The sequence below is a fragment of the Cherax quadricarinatus genome, chromosome 21, assembly GCF_038502225.1.
Source record: "Cherax quadricarinatus isolate ZL_2023a chromosome 21, ASM3850222v1, whole genome shotgun sequence".
Classification (NCBI taxonomy): domain Eukaryota; kingdom Metazoa; phylum Arthropoda; class Malacostraca; order Decapoda; family Parastacidae; genus Cherax; species Cherax quadricarinatus.
Window position 1 is genome coordinate 40,320,233 of NC_091312.1, and position 24,324 is coordinate 40,344,556.

Here is a 24,324-nt window from a genome sequence, read left to right on the forward strand (position 1 = left end):
AGTCTTGACACCCATGATACCTTGTACCTCCTCACAAAGTGCTTGAGTCTTCCCAGGTTAACATATTTCCTAAGATGTGCACCCTCATATAATAACCCTATACTGCATGAATACGACAGTATCCTGAGGCATATTTTTTACGAAAGTGCTCAACTTTACTCTGGATGATGGGCAGTGGGACCAAGCTACACTTCCAGTTGGACTGAGAGGTATTGGTGTTCACAGAGAATCACAGATTGCGCTACCTACTTTTCTGTCGTTGTGTGTTGCATCCAGTGGACCTGTAGTTCATTGACGGAGCCACACCCTGGGATCATCTAACGGGCTCTGAAACCAAACCTGCGCCCCCAACAACTACAAACATTCACACTGGGATGGTGCAGTAGTGAAGAATATAGCCTCAACAATGCTTCAGAGTGTATTGGGGAAGGATAGAGCTTGCCTCCTTGCACTGAGAGCTCCTCCCTTGGCACACGCCTCGATCCACAGACCATCTGCATTGGTGTTGCCCCTTTGACTTGCCGCCCCTGCTCTCGCCGAACACAGGTGTATTTGCGGCAGTGAATTGGCAGACTGATTCTGGTACCTTGATCTTGTGTGCCGTTGATCCGAGGGAAAGATTGCAAGGCATGAAGGGATTAATAACATCAAGAGGAGCCTCGCAACAGCCGGATGCCCAGCAATAAGGGAGCCACCCCAACTGTGCAGATTGGATAGTAACCAGGAGGGGCAGCTGCCAGCTTCAGGGAGCCCCTGAAGTCTAGAAAATACAGTAAACTTGCCCATCATTAAATGTTCATTCCCATAGGCTCGGAGACCCTTGACCCATGGAGAAAGAGTGCATTTAAGTTCCTTAACCCTTTCAGGGTCCGTGCCGTAGATCTACAGCTTTACGTCCAGGGTCCAAACCATAGATCTACGCCATGAGCTCAGCTCACTCTGATAAGCTGTGAGTGGTAAATTTGGGCCTAGATATGAGCGAATACATCTATGTGGTATGTGTGCACCACATAAAACAAATCTTGCAGCACGCACTGTATAATGAGAGAAAAAAAACTGAGACCATGATTTTCGATTAAAACAGCGACTTTGCAGAGTTTTTTCGTATGTTTTTTATAGTTGTATTTGCGATTTCTTGGTCTCATTTGATAGAATGGAAGACATGTTACAGAAATAGAGATGAGTTTGATTGGTTTTAGCACTGGAAATGGCTTGAAACTGAGCTCAAAGTAGCGGAAATGTTAAATTTTTGCCGATGTTCAAGAGTAAACAAACGACCTCACACGTCTAATACACACCAGCTGGTGGGTCTAATATACATTCACAAATGTGGTGGTGATATTTATACAATTATTACAATATTGCATAACAGTAAATCTTCTATTTTTTGGTTTGAATAAAAATTCATTATGTGAATAAAAAATCAAAATGGAATTCATTTGAATAGCCTCAAAACGTAACTAATGAACAGAGGAAATGTTAGTTTAGTGCCAGGATTACCTACATTCTTTATTCTGGACCCTATTTTGAAATTGGAATATTTTGAACTGTGTTAAATTGGCCAAATTACCAATTTCCAATCACTTTATTTTGTAGTTGAAACAGTTGACTTGGCGATTTCTTGTGGTCAATCGATAGAATAGAAGTAATACTAGTGAAATAGCTAAGAATTTGGTCGACTGGAATAATGCAATTGGCCTAAAATGGGAGTCAAAATCGGCAAAATCGCCGATTCGTAAATATCGCTGACACATCAAAATTCGCGAGAGCATAATTTCATCAATTTTCCATCAAATTTCGTACTTTTTGTTTTATTCCCTTCAGAAAAAGATTCTCTACCATTTCATAAAAAATAAAAAATAAATCAATTCTTGGACCCTGGTGCGCGCCTTGAAATTTGGCTTCTGGACCCTGAAAGGGTTAAGGAGCTAGGCAAAAGACAAATCAGGGTGACTAGGGATCCAAGGGCAGCTAGTTTTCTGTTCCAGCGACTCAGCGCAGCAGTTCCAGGGTAAGCGCCCAGCTCTGACGAACTGGACGAGATTTTTGCATTGTAATCTGTGATAAACATGTAGCAATATGCACTTGAAATGTATCTATAAACCTCATGTACTGTTTATGCCATCTTTTTGCCAGCAATGTATCTCTTAAATATTGTGTACTATATTATGTAATGAAATATACCTATTAAAAAATTAAAAGATGGGGTGGTAGGGGAAGTGGAATATTCAAATGGCTTCAGGAAAAAATCCAAATATTCTTCGTCGAATGATCAACTTCTCCGAGGCTATGGATCCCACAATTTGCACTAGAGGTGGTGGCCTGGTGGCTAAAGCTCCCGCTTCACACACGGAGGGCCCGGGTTCGATTCCCGGCGGGTGGAAACATTTCGACACGTTTCCTTACACCTGTTGTCCTGTTCACCTAGCAGCAAATAGGTACCTGGGTGTTAGTCGACTGGTGTGGGTCGCATCCTGGGGGACAAGATTAAGGACCCCAATGGAAATAAGTTAGACAGTCCTCGATGACGCACTGACTTTCTTGGGTTATCCTGGGTGGCTAACCCTCCGGGGTTAAAAATTCGAACGAAATCTTATCTTATCTTATCTTACCGAATAAGTCAAACTCGCGGTTTTGGCTTAAATAGCAATGCACTTCTTGCCAAACAGGGCAAGTGAAAATTTGTGAATGCAATAATTTCGAAAAAATCATTTCCCCGAATTAAGCCTGAATGCCTTCCACATCCCCCCCCCAGGCGCTGTATAATCCTCCGGGTTTAGCGCTTCCCCCTTGATTATAATAATAATCGAAAATATCATTCTGAACCTAACGAAAAACAATATAAATCATTGTTTTTGTTTATTAAATAATTGTAAACCTATATGCTGTATAGCCCTTGTGGCTTAGCGCTTCTTTTTGATTATAATAATAAATGTAAACCTATATAAAATGTTTAGTTGGATTAGGTTAAATTAAATTACACTTGTTATAATGTTAGGTAAGTTTCCCAAGGTTCTTTTGGTACAAAATTGTTAATTTTTACTTTAACATGAATGAAAAAAATATATCTTTAAACGTATACAAGAAATTTTTTGAAAATACTTCATTTTAAAAGAGTTCTTGCTAATTTACCAATTTTACCTATTCGGCACATCATATTATATATATATATATATATATATATATATATATATATATATATATATATATATATATATATATATATATGTGTGTGTGTGTGTGTGTGTGTGTGTGTGTGTGTACCCAGCATTGCTCCAGAGCTCTCGTTTCAGCCCAAAAGTTATGATTTACCTTGATAAGAGTTTGCTGAGGTGTGAGAAAATCAGCACCACCGAGAACATCATGGTACGCATCGTTGACAGTAGCTAGTTACTACATCACACCAGCACAAACCCTGCCATGACCACACCATAGGGACTGGGTACATGGCATCTTGAATGCAGAACTGCAATCATCAAGGAAGTCCCCTAGTCCGCATCATAAGGCTAATTAAAAGTACCCCTCTTGCACATCACTTCCTCCTGCAGTTACTGACGGAACATCAACTGATACACACCTGTGTCGAGACATTGTTCCTGATAGATATATAATTTTTCTTTCATATTTTCCTATCTTGTAGGAGCGCTGTATGACCCTTGCGGGTTTAGCACTTGGTTATGATTATAAATTCCAATCTTGCAGATCAGGCAGCACATCTGTCTCTCACTTATTGGATGGAGGCTTAAGCCACCATTCCTTGTACGATCCATATTGGTTTATCTGCTTCATATAAGTAAATCTTACATTGTTAGGTAAGACACATATGCAACAGTTAGGTATCTTTATTTCGAAACGTTTCGCCTACACAGTAGGCTTCTTCAGTCGAGTACAGAAAAGTTGATAGAAGCAGAAGAGACTTGAAGACGATGTAATCAGTCCATCACCCTTAAAGTTTTGAGGTGGTCAGTCCCTCAGTCTGGAGAAGAGCATTGTTTCATAGTCTGGAACAATATTGTTTCAAACTATGAAACAATGCTCTTCTCCAGACTGAGGGACTGACCACCTCAAAACTTTAATGGTGATGGACTGATTACATCGTCTTCAAGTCTCTTCTGCTTCTATCAACTTTTCTGTACTCGACTGAAGAAGCCTACTGTGTAGGCGAAACGTTTCGAAATAAAGATACCTAACTGTTGCATGTGTGTCTTACCTAACAACCTGTCGGTATTTTATATCATTTTAATGTTAAATCTTACATTATTTCACAGTGATAAAATGAGTGGGTATTTGGAACTGAAGGTACATGTTGTGGGAGAATGGAATGTTCAGCATGTCTGAATATGGAGATGCGTGGGAGCGAGAGTTGTGGAATTTGTTGGAGGCTGATGGAAATAAGTTGAAGTGTTGGAGCGAGTTAGTTGAGCCTGAGAGTGATTTAGGTAAGTGCATGTGTCGGAGTAGGTGGGGTGTTGGAGAGGTATGTAAGCTGTAATTGAGTAGGATTGATTAGTAGAGGTATTTACGTTGTAACAACGTAACTCTGAGTTGTAGAGGTTGTGAGAGGTATAGTAAATTGGGGGCATAGTGCAGTGTGAGTGGAAGAGAGATGGAGGGGGTATGCCGAAGATATTATTATTATAATAATATAGTCATGGTAAAGCACTACACTTTTATGGGTCCTTTAATATCAGAAAAATGAGGTAATCAGGTTCAGTCCAAAGAAGGGAAGGGTACGCTCAGTTCCTTGGATCAAGACCCTTTTACCAGCATCAATGAACTGTAGAATATCACCGGAATCATCAGTTAAAACCCCTCAAGGAAGGTTCCTTGATGTTGGTGAGGGGCTCTTGATTTAGGGAATTGGATCTGTGCTCCAGTTACCCGAATTAAGCCTGAATGCCTTCCACATCCCCCCCCCAGGCGCTGTATAATCCTCCGGGTTTAGCGCTTCCCCCTTGATTATAATAATAATAATCAGTTAAAACGCACACAAAGCACGTTGGAGTGTCTGATGTAGAGAATAATCGAAGCTTAGCGGGAAATTGCACTGTAACTAATATAGAAAATATTCTTTGTTATACTGAACCTCATTTTTCAAACTGTTCTGTCCCTGTTCACCTAGCAGTTGATAGGTACCTGGGTGTTAGTCGACTGGTGTGGGTCGCATCCTGGGGAAAAAGAATGACCTAATTTTCCCGAAACGCTCTACAAAACCAGAGACTTTCTATATAGTAGTATGTCACTGATGTCACCGATGTAATCTATGGTCTGTATACCTTGTACATTTACTTGTAGGCCCCTCAAGGGAGTTCCCTTGACGCTGGTGAGGGGCTCTTGATCTAGGGAATTGGATCTGTGCTCCGGTTCAATGAATTGATCCTGAATACCTTTCATCCCCTCCCCCTCACATGCGCTGTATAATCCTACGGATTTAGCGCTCCCCATAATAATAATAATAATAATGTACTTGTAAAAATAAATTATTATATAAACAGGCAGTGAAACAAGAGTTTAAAATAGACCTACAACAACGTGAAGTCCCAGCAGCAGATGACTTCAGAAGTAACGCAGACCAATCGTATCGCACTTAACAATGTCCAGTTCGTCTTGCAGTGACACGCAGGTGTTGTCTCCGCTGTTGTTGCTCTTCTGTAAAACAGATAATAAACCATTCTGAGTGATCTTTTTGCAATTCACAATATAACACGTGAATGCAAATTAAGCATTTGCATGCAGAAACCCGCACAACACTTCAAAATTAACTCAAAGTTACTAAAGAAGTGAGGTGCACGGCCAATTTTTAATATACAGGTATTAAAATGATGTTACAATTTACGTGATGTTTCCTGGGCGTAATACAGTTAGTCTGGCTGCCATCCCTTTTTTTCTTTTTTTGCTGAACCTGGAATGCTGTGGTGCATATTTGTTGTCAGGAGAATTTGTCTTTTTAAATGTCAAGACTGAAAAACCCAGTGTGTTCCACTCTGTCACTCTTGAGGAATTTGAAATACCTAAGATGACTGAGAAGATGGTCACTGATCACCTGTAAATTCATAGGCACAGATATATCAACTTAAAAACTGAGTACATGGATCAGATTAAGTTTCACATTTTATGTTTTTTTCCCATGTCAAAGAGGTGAATTTTATGCAGGAAGTCTGAATGAATTAGGAATGATATATAACTGAAATCCGCTGCATTAGCGAAACGCTATAAAAGAAAGCGCCGCAAAGTGGGGCCTACCTGTAAATGGGAACTGGTGCTATGCTTCAGAAGATGCACCTCACGAAACTTCATGACCTTGTTACAGTGTCAGTGGCTCCTATGAGAGAAATCTTGCTATTTAAAGAATCAACAACAGTGACTGCATCTCAAGAAACAATACTAAGTGGTACATTTGATCATCAGATACTGGACTAATACCAGTCATTACAGATAATTATTACTGACAATACAACTTCGCCCAGGTAAAAGGACACATGTGCAACTAATGAGACATTTTCATTGCGGCAACGTTTCGCTCTCCAGGAGTTTTGTCAAGCTGTAACAGCTTGACAAAGCTCCTGGAGAGCGAAACATTGTTACAATAAAAATGTTGCATTAGTTATTGTGGCTAGCTGGTCTAGTGGCTAACGCGACGGGCTGGAGTTTTGAGACTCTATGACCGCGGGTTCAATCCCGGCCGGGGGTATGGTTTACACATGTGTCCTTATATCTAACACATTGTCGGTAATTCTACCAGTATTATTACTTACCTTTATCCAGCTGGATAAAATCAATCCATTCCTTGGACTTAATAATGATACAAAATTCCCATAGACAGTTAACAATCAAGACAGTGACAACTCTAATACTGTAAAAAGAAATTACGAGGAGTGTACCATTTTGTATTTGTCATACTGTCAGAGTATACCAGAGTATATGCAACAGTTAGGTATCTTTATTTCGAAACGTTTCGCCTACACAGTAGGCTTCTTCTGTACTCGACTGAAGAAGCCTACTGTGTAGGCGAAACGTTTCGAAATAAAGATACCTAACTGTTGCATGTGTCTTACCTAACAACCTGTCGGTATTTTATACCATTTGAATGTTCATACCTGGAGTATGCCTGAAGCGTGTTCTGGGGGGTCAACGCCCCCAGTCCATGACCAGGCCTCGTGGTGGATCAGGGCTTCATTAACCAGGCTGTTACTGCCGGCAGCACGCAAAAAAAATATGAAATACCAGAAACCTTTGTGAGAAAGCGTTCTCTTTAGGCTTTAACTCAACAGTGAATCGAAAGTTAAGACACATGTGCAACATCTGGATATCTTTATTGTAGACGTTTCGCCATCCAGTGGCTTTATCAATACAGATTCTAGGACATAAAAGGAAGACAGTAGAACTATATACAAAAGATGAGGTAATCAGTCCCTCGGCCTTGGAGTTAGTGAACACTAACTCCAAGGCCGAGGGACTGATTACCTCATCTTTTGTATATAGTTCTACTGTCTTCCTTTTATGTCCTAGAATCTGTATTGATAAAGCCACTGGATGGCGAAACGTCTACAATAAAGATATCCAGATGTTGCACATGTGTCTTAACTTTCATATTGTCGGTATTTTATACCTTTCTTGCTCAACAGTGAATCGTTGTGGAAAGATCAAAATTAAAAGATTTTTGATGAAGAGTCTTTCCACAAAAACCTACACTGTGGGGTAAATTATATCACAATATTTAAAGTTATCTGAATCTGACCCAAAATGTAAAGCTTTATAACGTTGTTTAGCAGACGTTGTCTAATGCAGAGAATGTTGGGAAGGCGAGTGTGTCAGTACCAGTTATAACATTACTGTGTGGTCGAGGTGGCAACTGTACCTACAAGGCAGGTACAGGGGCACATGCCCTGCACACTTACCTCCTGATAAGGTGGGTATGGAGCAATAGCTGACAAGGCAGGTGTAGGGGCATGAGTTGCTCACACCCCCCTGACAAGACAGGTGTAGGGGCATGAGTTGCTCACACCCTCCTGACAAGACAGGTGTAGGGGCATGAGTTGCTCACACCCTCCTGACAAGACAGGTGTAGGGGCATGAGTTGCTCACACCCTCCTGACAAGACAGGTGAAGGGGCATGAGTTGCTCACACCCTCCTGACAAGACAGGTGAAGGGGCATGAGTTGCTCACACCCTCCTGACAAGACAGGTGTAGGGGCATGAGTTGCTCACACCCTCCTGACAAGACAGGTGTAGGGGCATGAGTTGCTCACACCCTCCTGACAAGACAGGTGTAGGGGCATGAGTTGCTCACACCCTCCTGACAAGACAGGTGTAGGGGCATGAGTTGCTCACACCCTCCTGACAAGACAGGTGTAGGGGCATGAGTTGCTCACACCCTCCTGACAAGACAGGTGTAGGGGCATGAGTTGCTCACACCCTCCTGACAAGACAGGTGTAGGGGCATGAGTTGCTCACACCCTCCTGACAAGACAGGTGTAGGGGCATGAGTTGCTCACACCCTCCTGACAAGACAGGTGTAGGGGCATGAGTTGCTCACACCCTCCTGATAAGACAGGTGAAGGGGCATGAGTTGCTCACACCCTCCTGACAAGACAGGTGTAGGGGCATGAGTTGCTCACGCCCTCCTGACAAGACAGGTGTAGGGGCATGAGTTGCTCACACCCTCCTGACAAGACAGGTGTAGGGGCATGAGTTGCTCACACCCTCCTGACAAGACAGGTGTAGGGGCATGAGTTGCTCACACCCTCCTGACAAGACAGGTGTAGGGGCATGAGTTGCTCACACCCTCCTGACAAGACAGGTGTAGGGGCATGAGTTGCTCACACCCTCCTGACAAGACAGGCGCTGGAAAGAAATTTTTTGAAGCTATACGAAGAATTACCTTATTATATTTTTACATTTGTATCTTATAAGACAGGACACACACCTGGGCAGCGCCAGGTTGTTTGCTGTTACCAAAGAGAGGCCTTGAAAACAGCTCTTAGCTTGTCAATAAAGTTAGGGATCCTTAACCTGTAAATAGCTTGTCAATAAAGTTAGGGATCCTTAACCTGTAAATATTATTATTATTATTATCAAAAAGAAGCGCTAAGCCACAAGGGCTATACAGCGCTGCTTAACCTGTAAATAGCTTGTCAATAAATTTAGGGATCCTTAACCTGTAAATAGCTTGTCAATAAAGCTAGGGATCCTTAACCTGTAAATAGCTTATCAATAAAGTTAGGGATCCTTAACCTGTAAATAGCTTGTCAATAAAGCTAGGGATCCTTAACCTGTAAATAGCTTATCAATAAAGTTAGGGATCCTTAACCTGTAAATAGCTTGTCAATAAAGTTAGGGATCCTTAACCTGTAAATAGCTTATCAATAAAGCTAGGGATCCTTAACCTAACCTTGTCAAACCCTGTGTAAAAAAAACAAAAGAAAGTTGCCTGAAATTTTTTTTTTATTCCAACTTTTCTTTATATTTTATTTAGCTCATAACTCGAGAACGCTTTACCCAGTTGGCTTCAAATGTTCAACGCATGTGTATGGTAACTATGAATAGATTCTTGGAGCAAATGACATGTTCATGTGTCCTATAACCAGTTCAACCCATTCCCAGCATCCTGGAATGGCTCAGATAACTCCTTAAACACTTAGTGTAGTAGCTTTTAAACGTTCAAAACGCTGCCTCCTAATTCGACGTCGGTGGAGAGTGAAATTCAGTGTGTTGGAGCAGATTTGATCATTTTATGTGTAAAATAGTGTGACATTTTTGTTCCCGATAAATTACGTTAAATAAATTTCAATTTGTCTCTTCTGAACGGCTTCAGTATTTAATGGCTGGTGCATCTTAAGGCCAGGATGGTACACATTACGTCATGTCTGCATGCAGACAAATTAAGAGAAGTAAAATAGCGAGAAAAACTTTAAATTGTTTGAATCTGTTCCATAACTGGTGAATAACTCATCTGATCGGCGTCAATTTTTTTAATACTGGTGTCCTAAGAAAATGTAACGACACTCTCCTAATGGGAAGCCACTGCCGGGTCACCACAGGGAGAAAACCCGGGCCAGAACCCGTCCTAGTGAACCTTCCTGTACCTGCACCACTGGTGTGGTTACCTGAACACAAGTCTCGCGCTGGTATTGGTTGATACAAGTCCCGATTTGCCTACTTTATTGACTCGTGACGTTCCTCTTTATTCAATATATAATGCAGTTTTTGACTGGCTTCAAAATACTGGCGAGCATTGAGGCACAAGGGGCTGGGATTATGGAATACATGAAATAGATCGCGCACTGACTGATATGTAAGTTCTGCTAGTATTGTAAATGAGGTGCAAAATCCATTGATGTTTTAAAAAGCAAACCGTATACACAAGCAATCAGAGGTAAGCAGCCAATCAGGCAACTACAGAAGACTTCCCCTCAAGGGAGGTACTTTAATGCAGGTGAAGGACTCTCTATTCCACGAATTGAACCTCTCCTTCTTACTTTTAAACTGATCCAGTTTCTTAATAAATATAAGAATTAATAACAAATCAGCATTATTAAAAAGACATTTTTTAAGGGGTGGACTGGTAAGCCAGTGGAAGGCCTCGGTCAGATGACCTAAAGTTCCAGTGGCGGGTCATCACACGAGTCGGGTAACACTTCTCTTGTTACCTGACGAGTCTTGACTAACCTAACCCCTCAAGGGAGGTTCCTTGACGCTGGTGAGGGGCTCTTGATCTAGGGAATTGGATCTGTGCTCTACTTCCATGAATTAAACCTGAATGCCTTCCATATCCACCCCCACAGGAGCTGTATAATCCTACGGGTTTAGCGCTTCTCCTTGATTATAATTTAACAAATAAGTAACACAGGTAATACTGTAGTTTGCGTTCATAACTTGGTCTGAGACCATGATACAGCAACACACAGTTGCTGTGTTCATAATTTGGACTGAGACCATGACACAGCAACAAGCTGCATCACCAGGAAAACGCTACTTAATTTTTTTCTTCTTTTAATACCTTCACTTACCACAAGTACATGTACAAGGTACACAGTCCTAGCTGACATCAATGACATATTACTATATAGAAAGCTGCTTGTTATGCAGAGGATTTTGGGCAAATTAGGACAGTTTTGTCCCAGGATGCGACCCACACCAGTCGACTTACACCCAGGTACCCATTTTACTGTCAGGTGCTTTTGATCCAAGGACCTTTACCTGACCTGCCCGTCCTTAGTGTGTCCTTAGGGCGTTGTATGATCCCTACTGGTTTAGCTCTTCTCCCCCACGAATGTAAAAATATAATAGCAATGTTAAAAGGATAAAGAGAGAGGCGAGTTACAAGTGACCATGACAGTGGTAGGTGGTAGAAGGAAGCAAAGTGGTGTGGTAACTTAGCCAAGTTCACCTTCGTTCTTGACTCTTAATAAACAAAAACGAGTGAGAACCGTACGGAAAATATGCAGGCACGTGCGCACACACAAACACGCACACACACACACAGGGGTGGGTTGATTGCATCTTCTTGGACTGCAAGAAGGCCTTTGACACAGTTCCTCACAAGAGATTAGTGCAGAAGCTAGAGCATCAGGCGCATATAACAGGAAGGGCACTGCAATGGATCAGAGAATACCTGACAGGGAGGCAACAACGAGTCATGGTACGTAATGATGTATCACAGTGGGCACCTGTGACGAGCGGGGTCCCACAGGGGTCGGTCCTAGGACCAGTGCTATTTTTGGTATATGTGAACGACATGACGGAAGGGTTAGACTCAGAAGTGTCCCTGTTTGCAGATGATGTGAAGTTAATGAGGAGAATTAAATCTGATGAGGACCAGGCAGGACTTCAAAGAGACCTGGACAGACTGGATACCTGGTCCAGCAAATGGCTTCTCGAATTTAATCCTGCCAAATGCAAAGTCATGAAGATGGGGGAGGGGCACAGAAGACCACAGAGTATAGGCTAGGTGGCCAAAGACTGCAAACCTCACTCAAGGAGAAAGATCTTGGGGTGAGTATAACACCGAGCATGTCTCCGGAAGCACACATCAATCAGATAACTGCTGCAGCATATGGGCGCCTGGCAAACCTGAGAACAGCATTCCGATACCTTAGTAAGGAATCATTCAAGACACTGTACACCGTGTATGTCAGGCCCATACTGGAGTATGCAGCACCTGTTTGGAACCCGCACTTGATAAAGCACGTCAGGAAACTAGAGAAAGTACAAAGGTTTGCGACAAGATTAGTTCCAGAGCTAAGGGGAATGTCCTATGAAGAAAGATTAAGGGAAATCGGCCTGACCTCACTGGAGGACAGGAGGGTCAGGGGAGACATGATAACGACATATAAAATACTGCGTGGAATAGACAAGGTGGACAAAGACAGGATGTTCCAGGGAGGGGACACAGAAACAAGAGGCCACAATTGGAAGTTGAAGACACAAATGAGTCAGAGAGATAGTAGGAAGTATTTCTTCAGTCATAGAGTTGTAAGGCAGTGGAATAGCCTAGAAAATGACGTAGTGGAGGCAGGAACCATACACAGTTTTAAGACGAGGTTTGATAAAGCTCATGGAGCGGGGAGAGAGAGGGCCTAGTAGCAACCGGTGAAGAGGCGGGGCCAGGAGCTAGGACTCGACCCCTGCAACCACAAATAGGTGAGTACAAATAGGTGAGTACACACACACACACACACACACACACACACACACACACACACACACACACACACACACGAGGGGACAGACACGAGGCATTAAACTACAGGCTTGTGTCACTAACGTGTATAGTATGGAAAGTCATGGAGATCATCAGGAGCATCAGCACCTGGAAAGATACAAGTGTATAATCGACAACCAGCACGGTTTAAGGGAAGGATAATCCTGTGTCACAAACCTACTGGAGTTTTATAACAAGGTGACAGAAGTAAGACAAGAGAGAGAGGGGTGGATAAACTCCATTTTCTTGGGGTACAAGAAGGCCTTCGACACAATTCCTCACAAGAGGTTAATGCAAAAGCTAGAGGATCAGGCACACATAACAGGAAAGACACTGCAATGGATCAGAGAATATCTGACAGGGAGGCAACAACTAGTCATGGTACGTGACGAGGTATCAGAGTGGGCGCCTGTGACAAGCGGGGCTCCACAGGGGTCAGTCCTGGTATATGTACATGACATAACGGAAGGGATAGACTCAGAAGTGTCCTTGTTTGCAGATAATGTGAAGTTAATGAGGAGAATCAAATCGGTCGAGGATCAGGCAGAACTACAAGGAGACCTGGATAGGCTACAAGCCTGGTCCAGCAACTGGCTCCTTGAATTTAACCCCGCCAAATGCAAAGTCATGAAGATCGGGGAAGGGCAAAGAAGACCGCAGACACAGTATAGTATAGGTGGCCAAAAACTGCAAACCTTACTCAAGGAAAAAGATCTGGGGGTGAGTATAACACCGAGCACATCTCCTGAGGAGCACATCAATCAGATAACTGCTACAGCATACGGTCATCTGGCAAACCTAAGGATAGCTTTCTGATACCTCAATAAGGAATCGTTCAAGACTCTGTACACCATATACGTCAGGCCCATACTGGAGTATGCAGCACCAGTTTGGAATCCACACTTGGCCAAGCACGTCATGAAATTAGCGAAAGGCTAAGAGAAATTGGCTTGACGACACTGGAGGACAAGAGGGTCAGGGAAGACAAGAAAACGACTTATAGTGGGGTCACAATTGGAAGTTGAAGACTCCTATGAGTCAAAGGGATGTAATGAAGTATTTCTTCAGAGTTGTCAGGAAGTGGAATAGCCTAGAAAGTGACGTAGTGGAGGCAGGAATCATACATAGTTTTAAGATGAGGTTTGATAAAGCTCATGGAGCAGGGAGAGAGAGGACCTAATAGCAATCAGTGAAAAGGAGGGGGCAGGAGCTATGACTCGGCTCCTGCAACCACAAATAGGTGAGTACACACACACAGACTCTTTACGCTGTGTACGTCAGGCCCATACTGGAGTATGCAGCACCAGTTTGGAACCCTCACCTGGTCAAGCACGTCAAGAAATTAGAGAAAGTGCTAAGGTTTGCAAACATGGCTAGTTCTAGAGCTAAGGGAAATGTCCTACGAAGAAAGGTTAAAGGAAATCGGCCTGACGACACTGGAGGACAGGAGGGTCAGGGGTGACATGATAACGACATACAAAATACTGCGAGGAATTGACAAGGTGGACAGAGAGAGGATGTTCCAGAGATGGGACACAGAAACAAGGTGTCACAATTGGAAGTTGAAGACTCAGATGAGTCAAATGGATGTTAGGAAGTATTTCTTCAGTCATAGAGTTGTCAGGAAGTGGAACAGTCTGGCAAGTGATGTAGTTGAGGCAGGAATCATACATAGTTTTAAGACGAGGTTTGATAAAGCTCATGAAGCAGGGCGATAGTGACTTAATAGCTATCAGTGAAGAGGAGGGGCCAGGAGCTATGACTCGACCCTTGTAACAAATAGGGGAGTACACACGTACGCGCACACCAAGCTGCTTTCAGGAACCTGAAAAAGAAGATTCTCTTAGGGTTTTATCTACAACGTACGTAGATTAAGTCCCTCGGAGTATGCAGAGCCAGCATTAAGCCACTGCAACAAATGTATCTGATGAAGCCCAGAAGATATCAAAGTCCACAGTGGGATTGAGGGTACTACCAGGAGAGATCTATGGCAGGCAATACAGCAACACTGGACAAGACGGAGAACTGAGGAGACATGATCATATCATAAAACATTCAATATATTTGATAAAGTTCACTGGGACAAACTTCTGAAAATGCGAAGAGAAGGAGAGAGCCAGTAGACACTGATGACTTGACAGAGGTAAAGAAACCTTAGGAACGTAAGAAACTATTATTTCCGTCTCCAGGAGGTGAATGAAATGCATAGATGTTACGGAGGAAAAACACTGTACACAGTTTCAAGAATAAATAAGAGCGAGACCTGGAGGTCGGGAACCAATAAAGTCGGTCGACAGAAGTTAAGAGTTGGAGGCCAGGAGCTATGAATTAACAACTCCAAGCATAAGTACACACACACCCACATACATCTGAATTTTCTTGGACTGCAAGAAGGCTTTCGACACAGTTCCACACGAGAGATTAATGCGAAAGCTGGATCAGGCACACATAACAGGAGTCCTCAGGTTGTTCTGCAACTCTGTATATCCTTGGTTAGGCCTCATTTAGATTATGCTGTGCAGTTTTGGTCACCGTATTACAGCATGGATATAACTGCTCTGAAAAACGTACAAAGGACGATGATAAAGTTGATCCCATGTATCAGAAATCTTCCCCTATGAGGATAGACTGAGGGCCATGAATCTGCACTCTCTAGAAAGGCGTAGATATTGGAAGGATATTGGAAAGCACTGGTTTGGTAATAGAGCTGTGGATGAGTGGAACAAACTCCAGAGTATCGTCATAGAGGCTAAGACGTTGTGTAGTTTTAAAAATAGGTTAGGGTGCGAGTCGGACCTGACTAGCTTGTGCTAATAGGTCTGATACCGTGCTCCTTCCTTAAGTGAATATGACCTGACCTGACTGGGTTGGGTCATTGGCTTCAGCAGGTGGAAGACTTATACCTGCCTCGCATGGGCCAGTAGGCCTACTGCACTGTTCGTTCTTTATGTTCTTATGAACTTAACAACGAGTCATGGTGCGTGACGACGTATCAGAGTGGACACTTGTGATGAGCAGGGTTCCACAGTGGTCAGTCCCAGGACCGGTGCTGTTTTCTAGTGTATGTGAATGAAATGCCGGAAGGGATAGACTCAGAAATGTCCCTATTTGCAGATGATAAGAAGTTAATGAGGAGAATTAAACCGGATGAGGATCAGACAGGACTACAAAGGTACACGGACAGGCTGCAAGCCTTTGTTCAGCAATCGGCTCCTAGAACTTAACCCCACCAAATGCGTCATGAAGATCGGGGAAAGGCAAAGATTGCAGAAAGAGTACAGGATAGGGGGCCAAAGATTGTAAACCTCACTCAAGGAAAAGGAACTTGGGGTGAGTACAACTCCAAACACATCTCCTGAGGCTCACAACCAAATAACTGCTACAGCATATGGGCGCCAGGCAAACCTAAGAATAGCGTTCCGATACCTCAGTAAGGAATCGTCCAAGACTCTGTACACCGTGTACGTCAAGCCCATATTGGGGTATGCAGTAACCAGTTTGGAACCAACACCTGGTCAAGCACGTCAAGAAATTAAAGAAAGTGCAAAGGTTTGCAATAACACTAGTCCCGGAGCTAAGGGGTATGTCCTAAGAGGAGAGGTTAAGGGAAATCGGCCTGATGGCACTGTAGGACAGAAAGGACAGGGAGGACATGATAACGACATACAAAATACTGTGAGGAATCGACAAGGTTGACAAACGCAGGATGTTCCACAGATGGGACACAGCAACAAGGGGTCACAACTGGAAGTTGAAAACTCAGATGAGTCAGAGGGATGTTAGGGAGTATTTCTTCAGCCGTAGAGTTGTCATGAAGTGGAGCAGTCCGGAAAATGTAGTGGAGGCAGAATGCATACATAGTTTTAAGATGAGGTATGATAAAGCTCATGGAGCAGGGAGAGGGAGGACCTAGTGGCGACCAGTGAAGAGGCGGGGCCAGGAGCTATGATTCGACCCCTGCAATCACAATTATGCGAGTACAAATAGGCGAGTACACACACACAAACACACAGGAAGTATTTCTTCAGAGTCGTCAGGAAGTGGAATGGTCTAGCAAGTGATGTAGTGGAGGCAGGAACCACGCATAGCTTTAAGACGAGGTATAACAAAGCTAAGGTAGCAGAGAGAGAGAGAGAGGACCTAGTAGCGATCAGTAAAGAGGCGGGGCCTGGATCTGAGTCTCGACCCCTGCAACCACAATTAGGTGAATTAGGTCAGTACACACATTCACACAAACACACGAATCATGGAAGCATCCCCATATGTTATAGCACACGCTGAGACAAAGCTTAACGGAGATAATAGACAGGATCTTCCGGACTGGCTATCAGATTCTGAGGGAACAGAAGAGGGGTAGAAAACCTGCTCATCAGAAACCACTGGCTTTTTGAAGAGACGGGAAGAATGGACAGAGGGGAAGCAGATGACTACTTAGTAGGCACACTTAAGACTGAGGAACCCAAGGAAGTGATAGTAGTGATGTATAGCCTTCCACTAAAGAGCAAGAAGCCAAGATACGAGTATTATAAAGCAACAGAGCAATGGTAGATACATTGAGGGTCCAAATGTGCTGGGCAAAGCTACTGCTCATGGGAGACTTTAATCACAAGGAAATTGAATGGGAGAACCTAGAGCCATATGGGGGACAAGAAACGTGGAGGTCTAAGATGCTGGAGAACATGTACCAACATGTTAGGGATTCAACCAGAGAGAGAGATGAATTATCAAGGTTGGATATATATATATAAATATAAATATATATATATATATATATATATATATATATATATATATATATATATATATATATATATATATATATATGTTGTGCCGAATAGGTAAAACTTGCGATTTTGGCTTAAGTAGCAACGCTCTTTTTGCCGAATAAGTCAAGCGAAAATTTGCGTATGCAGTACACAAATAACCCGCACATAAAAGAGAGAAGCTTACGACGACGTTTCGGCCCGACTTGGACCATTAACAAAGTCAATTGACTTTGTCAATGGTCCAAGTCGGACCGAAACGTCGTCGTAAGCTTCTCTGTTTTATGTGCGGGTTATTTGTGTATCGTTCCAGTCACGGTATTGTGCCTTTTTGTTATTTATTTGTGTATGCAGTAATTTCGCAAAAATCATTCTAAACCTAACGGAAAAAAAATATTGCACTTGTTATTAATAAGGCTAAGTAAATTTTCTAACGTTCTTTCGGTACAAAATTATTTTTTAAATTAACAAATGAAAAATATATCTTGTAACGCATATATATATATATATATATATATATATATATATATATATATATATATATATATATATATATATATATATATATATATATAAAAGTGTGTGTGTGTGTGTGTGTGTGTGTGTGTGTGTGTGTGTGTGTGTGTGTGTGTGTGTGTGTGTGTGTGTGTGTGTGTGTGTGTGTGTGTGTGTGTGTGTGTGCGCGCGCGCGCAGCCTAACTTTCCACAGGGATGCGTACCTAAAAAGTAGGGCAGGTGCCGGGAAGAGATAGTTACCAACCCGCACTGATACGCCGCAGAGAATGACTGTGGTACACAGAGAGAGAGAGAGAGAGAGAGAGAGAGAGAGAGAGAGAGAGAGAGAGAGAGAGAGAGAGAGAGAGAGAGAGAGAGAGAGAGAGAGAGAGAGAGAGAGAAGGGGGTAAATTGGGCTATAGAGAAGTATGATGGGAAGAAAAGGAAGGAAAATGGGAGCTGTTCACCTAGGTATCTAGTTGTGTGTTGAATCGTAGCTCTTGGCCCTCTCTCTGTAACTGCAAAATGAACACGCAGAGGTCCTAAAACTAAAGCAAAGTTCCAATTACAAAGCTAGGCAGTACAGTTCCACTTTCCCCGGCTATGACAGTGCACAGACACCCATCAACGTAAAATTATCTAGAGCTGAACTGTGGAGAGAAAGGTATCATGACAGGAATATCCTGGAACCATACACAAGACAGATATAAGAACCCTACGTTCTTAAAATCCTTGTAAGATAAAACCCACAGGAACACCAGTACACTCAAGACTCACATCAGAGATGTGTAAGGGTACCGAGAACCATGTACGAACTGACTCACAGCAGTAAATGCAAGTGAAGACTCAGCCAGCTGGTTGAGGTGGTGTGTGTGTGTGTGTGTGTGTGTGTGTGTGTGTGTGTGTGTGTGTGTGTGTGTGTGTGTGTGTGTGTGTGTGTGTGTGTACTCACTTATATGTGATTGCAGGGGTCGAGTCTCAACTCCTGGCTCCACCTTTTCATTTCTTCACTCAGTTTTGGCTTCAAGAGACTTAGTAATGCACTAGAACGTCTCGTAATGCTACATCACTTTTTTATTAAACTTAAAGCATTCTTAAAGTCATATATTAATAGAGTTATATCAACTTTTAGACTACGGTAAACCCTCCCAGCGTGAGCTGCTTCATTCACCATGAGGAATCACACACGTTAATTTATTTGATCGAAGCTTCGTTATAACTTTTCCACACAGAGTCGCGCGAAGTTATATTTTGTACATAATAAAAATATTCTCGTTGTTAGATATTAGTGACAGCTGCTTTGGTAACTCGGTGGTGGAAAATGTTGCTGGGTCGGAATCCCCATTCTTTTTTTTTTCTTTCAAAGTACACGCAACTAAACGTTCACAAAACTGCCCAACACTGTAGGTTCTGCCATACATCGAGCTTACAGATTATTGTATTCTAATTTTATTTTCTTGACTTGGAGTATTGCCTTGCTGCATGTAGGTAAACTTCCTTTGGACTGAGCAGAATGGTTCTGGTTTCAAGTGTTTTGATTGCCTCCATTACACGCTCTGATGCGATAAAAATTTGAGGTGCGCGTCCAGCTGCTGGGGAGGACTGAGCCGCTACTCAGAGGTGACCAACCCTCAACATGTTTGTGCACACCACTAGTAGTGTTAAGACAACGGTGCTGCAAATCGTTATAATTATAACCTTAATTTTGAAAGGGGTGGACCGGTAAGCCGTCGGAAGGTCTCGGTCAGATGACCAAATGCTGCCAGCTGCGGGTCATCACATAACTAAGACCCGTGTTAGGAAACACTTGTCCTGTTTCCTGACAAACCTTACCTGAATTATTCCAACATGTGCCTCTTCTTGCATTACTCCTTACGGGTTTAGCAATTTCTACGAACGTTTTAAAAATAATTCACTTATTTCTTGATTAGGAGTTCCGCCTTTCCCTTCCTCGGACCAAACCTGATTACTCCCCACATCCTCAGCTAGACTGCATACTGGAATATGTCGCTTAAGCGGGACGCCCAAAAGCCTGTGTTTAATAACTTCTTTCAGAATTAAGGATGCAGGGATTATCATTAACCTTCCTTTATGTATAAGGAAAATTAGCAACAGACAAGAAGGAACTTAATAACTTGCCCTAAACCGTCCCAGATCAGTCAGGCAGTAATATCTACGTCAAGTGATGTACCGCTAACACCAGTCACCTGACTAATATCTACGTCAAGTGATGTACCGCTAACACCAGCCACCTGAGTAATATCTACGTCAAGCGACGTACCGCCAACACCAGCCACCTGACGGCGCCATGGGGAAATGACCCATTAGGTTCACGAAGACGCAGGTCTAATACCTGGGAGGGACAATATAATAAAACACATGAAAACAGGATTTTATGTCTGTGAATCAGACTGCTAGTGTCTGGTGGGCGAAACGTTTCTCAGGTAAAGATACTCAGGTGTTGCACATGCATCTTAGTCATCAGCTTTTCGGTATTGCAGAATATACATTGGATCTAATTATACATCATGAGGATAGAACAGTATGTTAAGATCTTCGTTGGATCACTTCATACTGCACCATTTAAATCTCTCTCTCTCTCTCTCTATATATATATATATATAATATATGTCGTGCCGAGTAGGCAGAACTTGCGATCTTGGCTTAAATAGCAACGCTCATCTTGCCATATAGGACAAGTGAAAATTTGTGTATGCAATAATTTCGCCAAAATCATTCTGAACCTAACGAAAAAAAATTTATTTCATTGTGTTTGTTTAGTATTAAATTATTGTAAACAAATCTAAAATATATTTAGTTGGGTTAGGCTAAAATAAATTGATCTTGTTATAATAAGGTTAGGTAAGTTTTCTAAGATTCTTTTGATGCAAAATTAAAAAATTTTACCTTAACATTAATGAAAAAAATATATCTTTAAACTTATAAGAGAAAATTTTAGAAAGGACTTAATTTTAAATGAGTTCTTGCTAATTGACCAGTTTTACATATTCGGCACGACATATATATATATATATATACATAAATATAGGGAGGTACCACCTCTAAAACTGTCATAGGGACCCTCATCTTCAGAGAAAACAATATATATATATATATATATATATATATATATATATATATATATATATATATATATATATATATATATATATATATATATATATGCAAAAAGATCACAGTAAACAGGTGATTTCAGAATATGCAAAACAACCACTGTAAAAGAATAGAGAAGTTCCAAGCGCTTTCGTGACTACTCACATTATCAAGGAACAATGAAAGTAAAGCATCAAAGGAAGGTATATAAAGGGGTAGCCCACACCTCAATGGTAAAAATCTCGAACTAAGATTAAAACAACATAAATATAGCATTAGAACTGGACAAGATTTCAATGCTCTATTTATTTATGTAAGAGATTTTAACCATCCAATTGATTTTCAAAAAGTTGAGAAAGTAGTATCAAGCAAGTCCATGGTCGACAGGAATATAATTGAATCTTGTTTCATAAAAAACAGTTTTGACAATAATATGAATATTTCCTTTGGTTTATATAAATTAGATCCATTTATAATTAATAGAATTTGGGAAGAATTTAATAATACATTGGACAAATAATATTTTTTTAAAATTTCTTATTTCTTTGGTAGAATAGTTTGTTGGTGAGTTGTGTGAAGGATCTGTCTAGTTCGGTCGGCGGGCCTGCTGTCTCGCGTCAGGTGTCTCGTTGTTGTGGGATCTGATAGTGAGGTGTGGGCTACCCCTTTATATATCTTCCTTTGATGCTTTATTTTCATTGTTCCTTGATAATGTGAGTAGTCACGAAAGCGCTTGGAACTTCTCTATTCTTTCACAGTGGTTGGTCTGCATATATATATATATATATATATATATATATATATATATATATATATATATATATATATATATATATATATATATATATATATATATATATATATATATATATATATATATATATATATATATATAGATAGATATATATATATATATATATATATATATATATATATATATATATATATATATATAACTAGTTTGCCGTATATCGAAGTACATAAATACGAGAGATTTCTGGGAATTAAACCACAAGAGTTACGTTAGACAACTCCACAACACCAACAACGATTCTTTAACACACTGGGATCTACAGAGCAATTCACACCAAGGACTCGAACAGAGCAAATATCATTGTTAAAAAAGAGAAACTATCACTGAAATTTATACTCACACCAAGGAACAGAACAGAGCAACTATCACTGTCAAGGAGCCAGCACTGGGACTAACACTCACACCTAGGACTGGAACAGAGCAACCAGCTTCGGTTGTTCAGGGTACAATGTTACCCACAAGATGTGGAAGAAAACACACGCACAGTTTTGACATCTATTAAGGGACACGTGTGGCTACGCGTGATTTATTTACTGGTTCTTGGAACATAAGAACATAAGAACGAAGGAACACTGCAGAAGGCCTACTGGCCCATGCGAGGCAGGTCCAAGTCTCCTACCGGCTTAAGCCAATGCACCCAACCTAGTCAGGTCAGGTCACATTGACTTAAGGGAGGAACACGGCAACCGACCTGGTAGCACAAGCTATCAGGTCTAACTCACACCCACCCACATCCACTCATGTATTTATCCAACCTATTTTTAAAGCTACACAACGTTCTGGCCTCTATAACGGTACTTGGGAGTTTGTTCCACTCATCCACAACTCTATTACCAAACCAGTACTTTCCTATATCCTTCCTGAATCTGAATTTTTCCAACTTAAAACCATTGCTGCGAGTCCTGTCTAGGCTAGATATTTTCAGCACACTATTTACATCCCCTTTATTTATTCCTGTCTTCCATTTATACACCTCAATCATATCCCCCCTAATTCTACGTCTTTCTAGAGAGTGCAGATTCAGGGCCCTTAGTCTATCCTCATAGGGAAGGTTTCTGATACATGGGATCAACTTTGTCATCCTCCTTTGTACATTTTCCAGAGAATTTATATCCATTCTGTAATACGGTGACCAAAACTGTGCAGCATAATCTAAATGAGGCCTAACCAAGGATGTATAGAGTTGAAGAACAACCTGAGGACTCCTATTATTTATGCTTCTTGATATGAAGCCAAGGATTCTATTAGCTTTATTGCGAACACTTATGCACTGTTGTCTTGGTTTCAGATTACTGCTAACCAGAACTCCTAAATCTTTTTCGCAATCCGTAATATTAAGATCTACATTATTTAGTTTATATGTGGCATGGTTATTGTCCTGTCCAACATTTAGAACTTTGCATTTGTCTATATTAAACTGCATCTGCCACTTCTCCGACCACTGCATCAGTCTATTCAAATCTTCCTGGAGTGCTCGAATGTCCTCGTCAGAATGAATTCGACGGCCTATTTTGGTGTCATCGGCAAACTTGCCGATGTCGCTCTTTATGCCCTCATCTATGTCGTTTATGTAGATTGTGAACAGCAGGGGGCCCAACACTGACCCCTGTGGAACACCGCTCGTGACACTCCCCCACTCTGATTTCTCCCCATTTATGCAAACTCTCTGCTGCCTATTTGTCAACCATGCCTCTATCCAGGAAAAAATTTCTCCTCCTATTCCATGTGCTTTAATTTTCCTCAATAGTCTCTGATGTGGGACCCTGTCAAAAGCCTTACTGAAGTCCATATACACAATATCATATTCATTACCATGATCTACCTCCTCAAATACCTTAGTGAAAAAAGTTAATAAATTCGTAAGGCAGGAACGCCCCTTTGTAAAACCATGCTGAGATTCGTTGATTAATTTATGTTTTTCAAGGTGGCTACGAACTGCCTCGGCAATTATTGATTCCATAAATTTTCCCACTATGGAGGTTAGGCTTATTGGTCTATAGTTCGAAGCTAAGGACCTGTCACCTGTTTTGAAAATAGGTATCACATTTGCCATTTTCCACTTATCTGGCACCATGCCAGTTTGTAGTGATATGTTGAAAAGATTAGCCAAAGGGGTGCTAAGCTCCTCTTTACATTCCTTTAGAACCCTTGCATACAGTTCATCAGGGCCTGGGGATTTGTTAGGTTTTAATTTATCTATTTGCCTAAGGACCATGTCACTTGTGACCCTAATAGTGCACAGTTTATTATCGTCCTGTTCTACATAATTTATCATTACTGGAATATCGCTGGTATCCTCCTGTGTAAAAACTGAGAGGAAGTATGTGTTAAAAATTCTACACATTTCCTTATCACTGTCAGTGAGCTGACCCGAGGAACTTTTGAGTGGGCCTATCTTGTCCCCGATCTTACTTCTGTATACCTGAAAGAATCCT

General features: G+C 41.6%; 1 protein-coding gene across 4 annotated transcripts in view; it reads right to left on the minus strand.

Moving 5' to 3' along the window:
• Positions 1–24,324, minus strand: part of LOC128689174 (uncharacterized) — a 183,559-nt gene that overhangs the window by 11,625 nt on the left and 147,610 nt on the right. For 3 of the 4 annotated variants that reach the window (XM_053777321.2, XM_070087397.1, XM_070087396.1), the window contains one exon: positions 5,527–5,649. In XM_053777321.2, coding sequence (XP_053633296.2) covers positions 5,557–5,649 — 93 coding nt within the window. In that variant the 3' untranslated portion in view covers positions 5,527–5,556. Of the gene's footprint in view, positions 1–5,526; positions 5,650–6,243; positions 6,323–24,324 lie in introns of those variants that run through there. The other variant, XR_011392289.1, reaches the window with a different exon arrangement.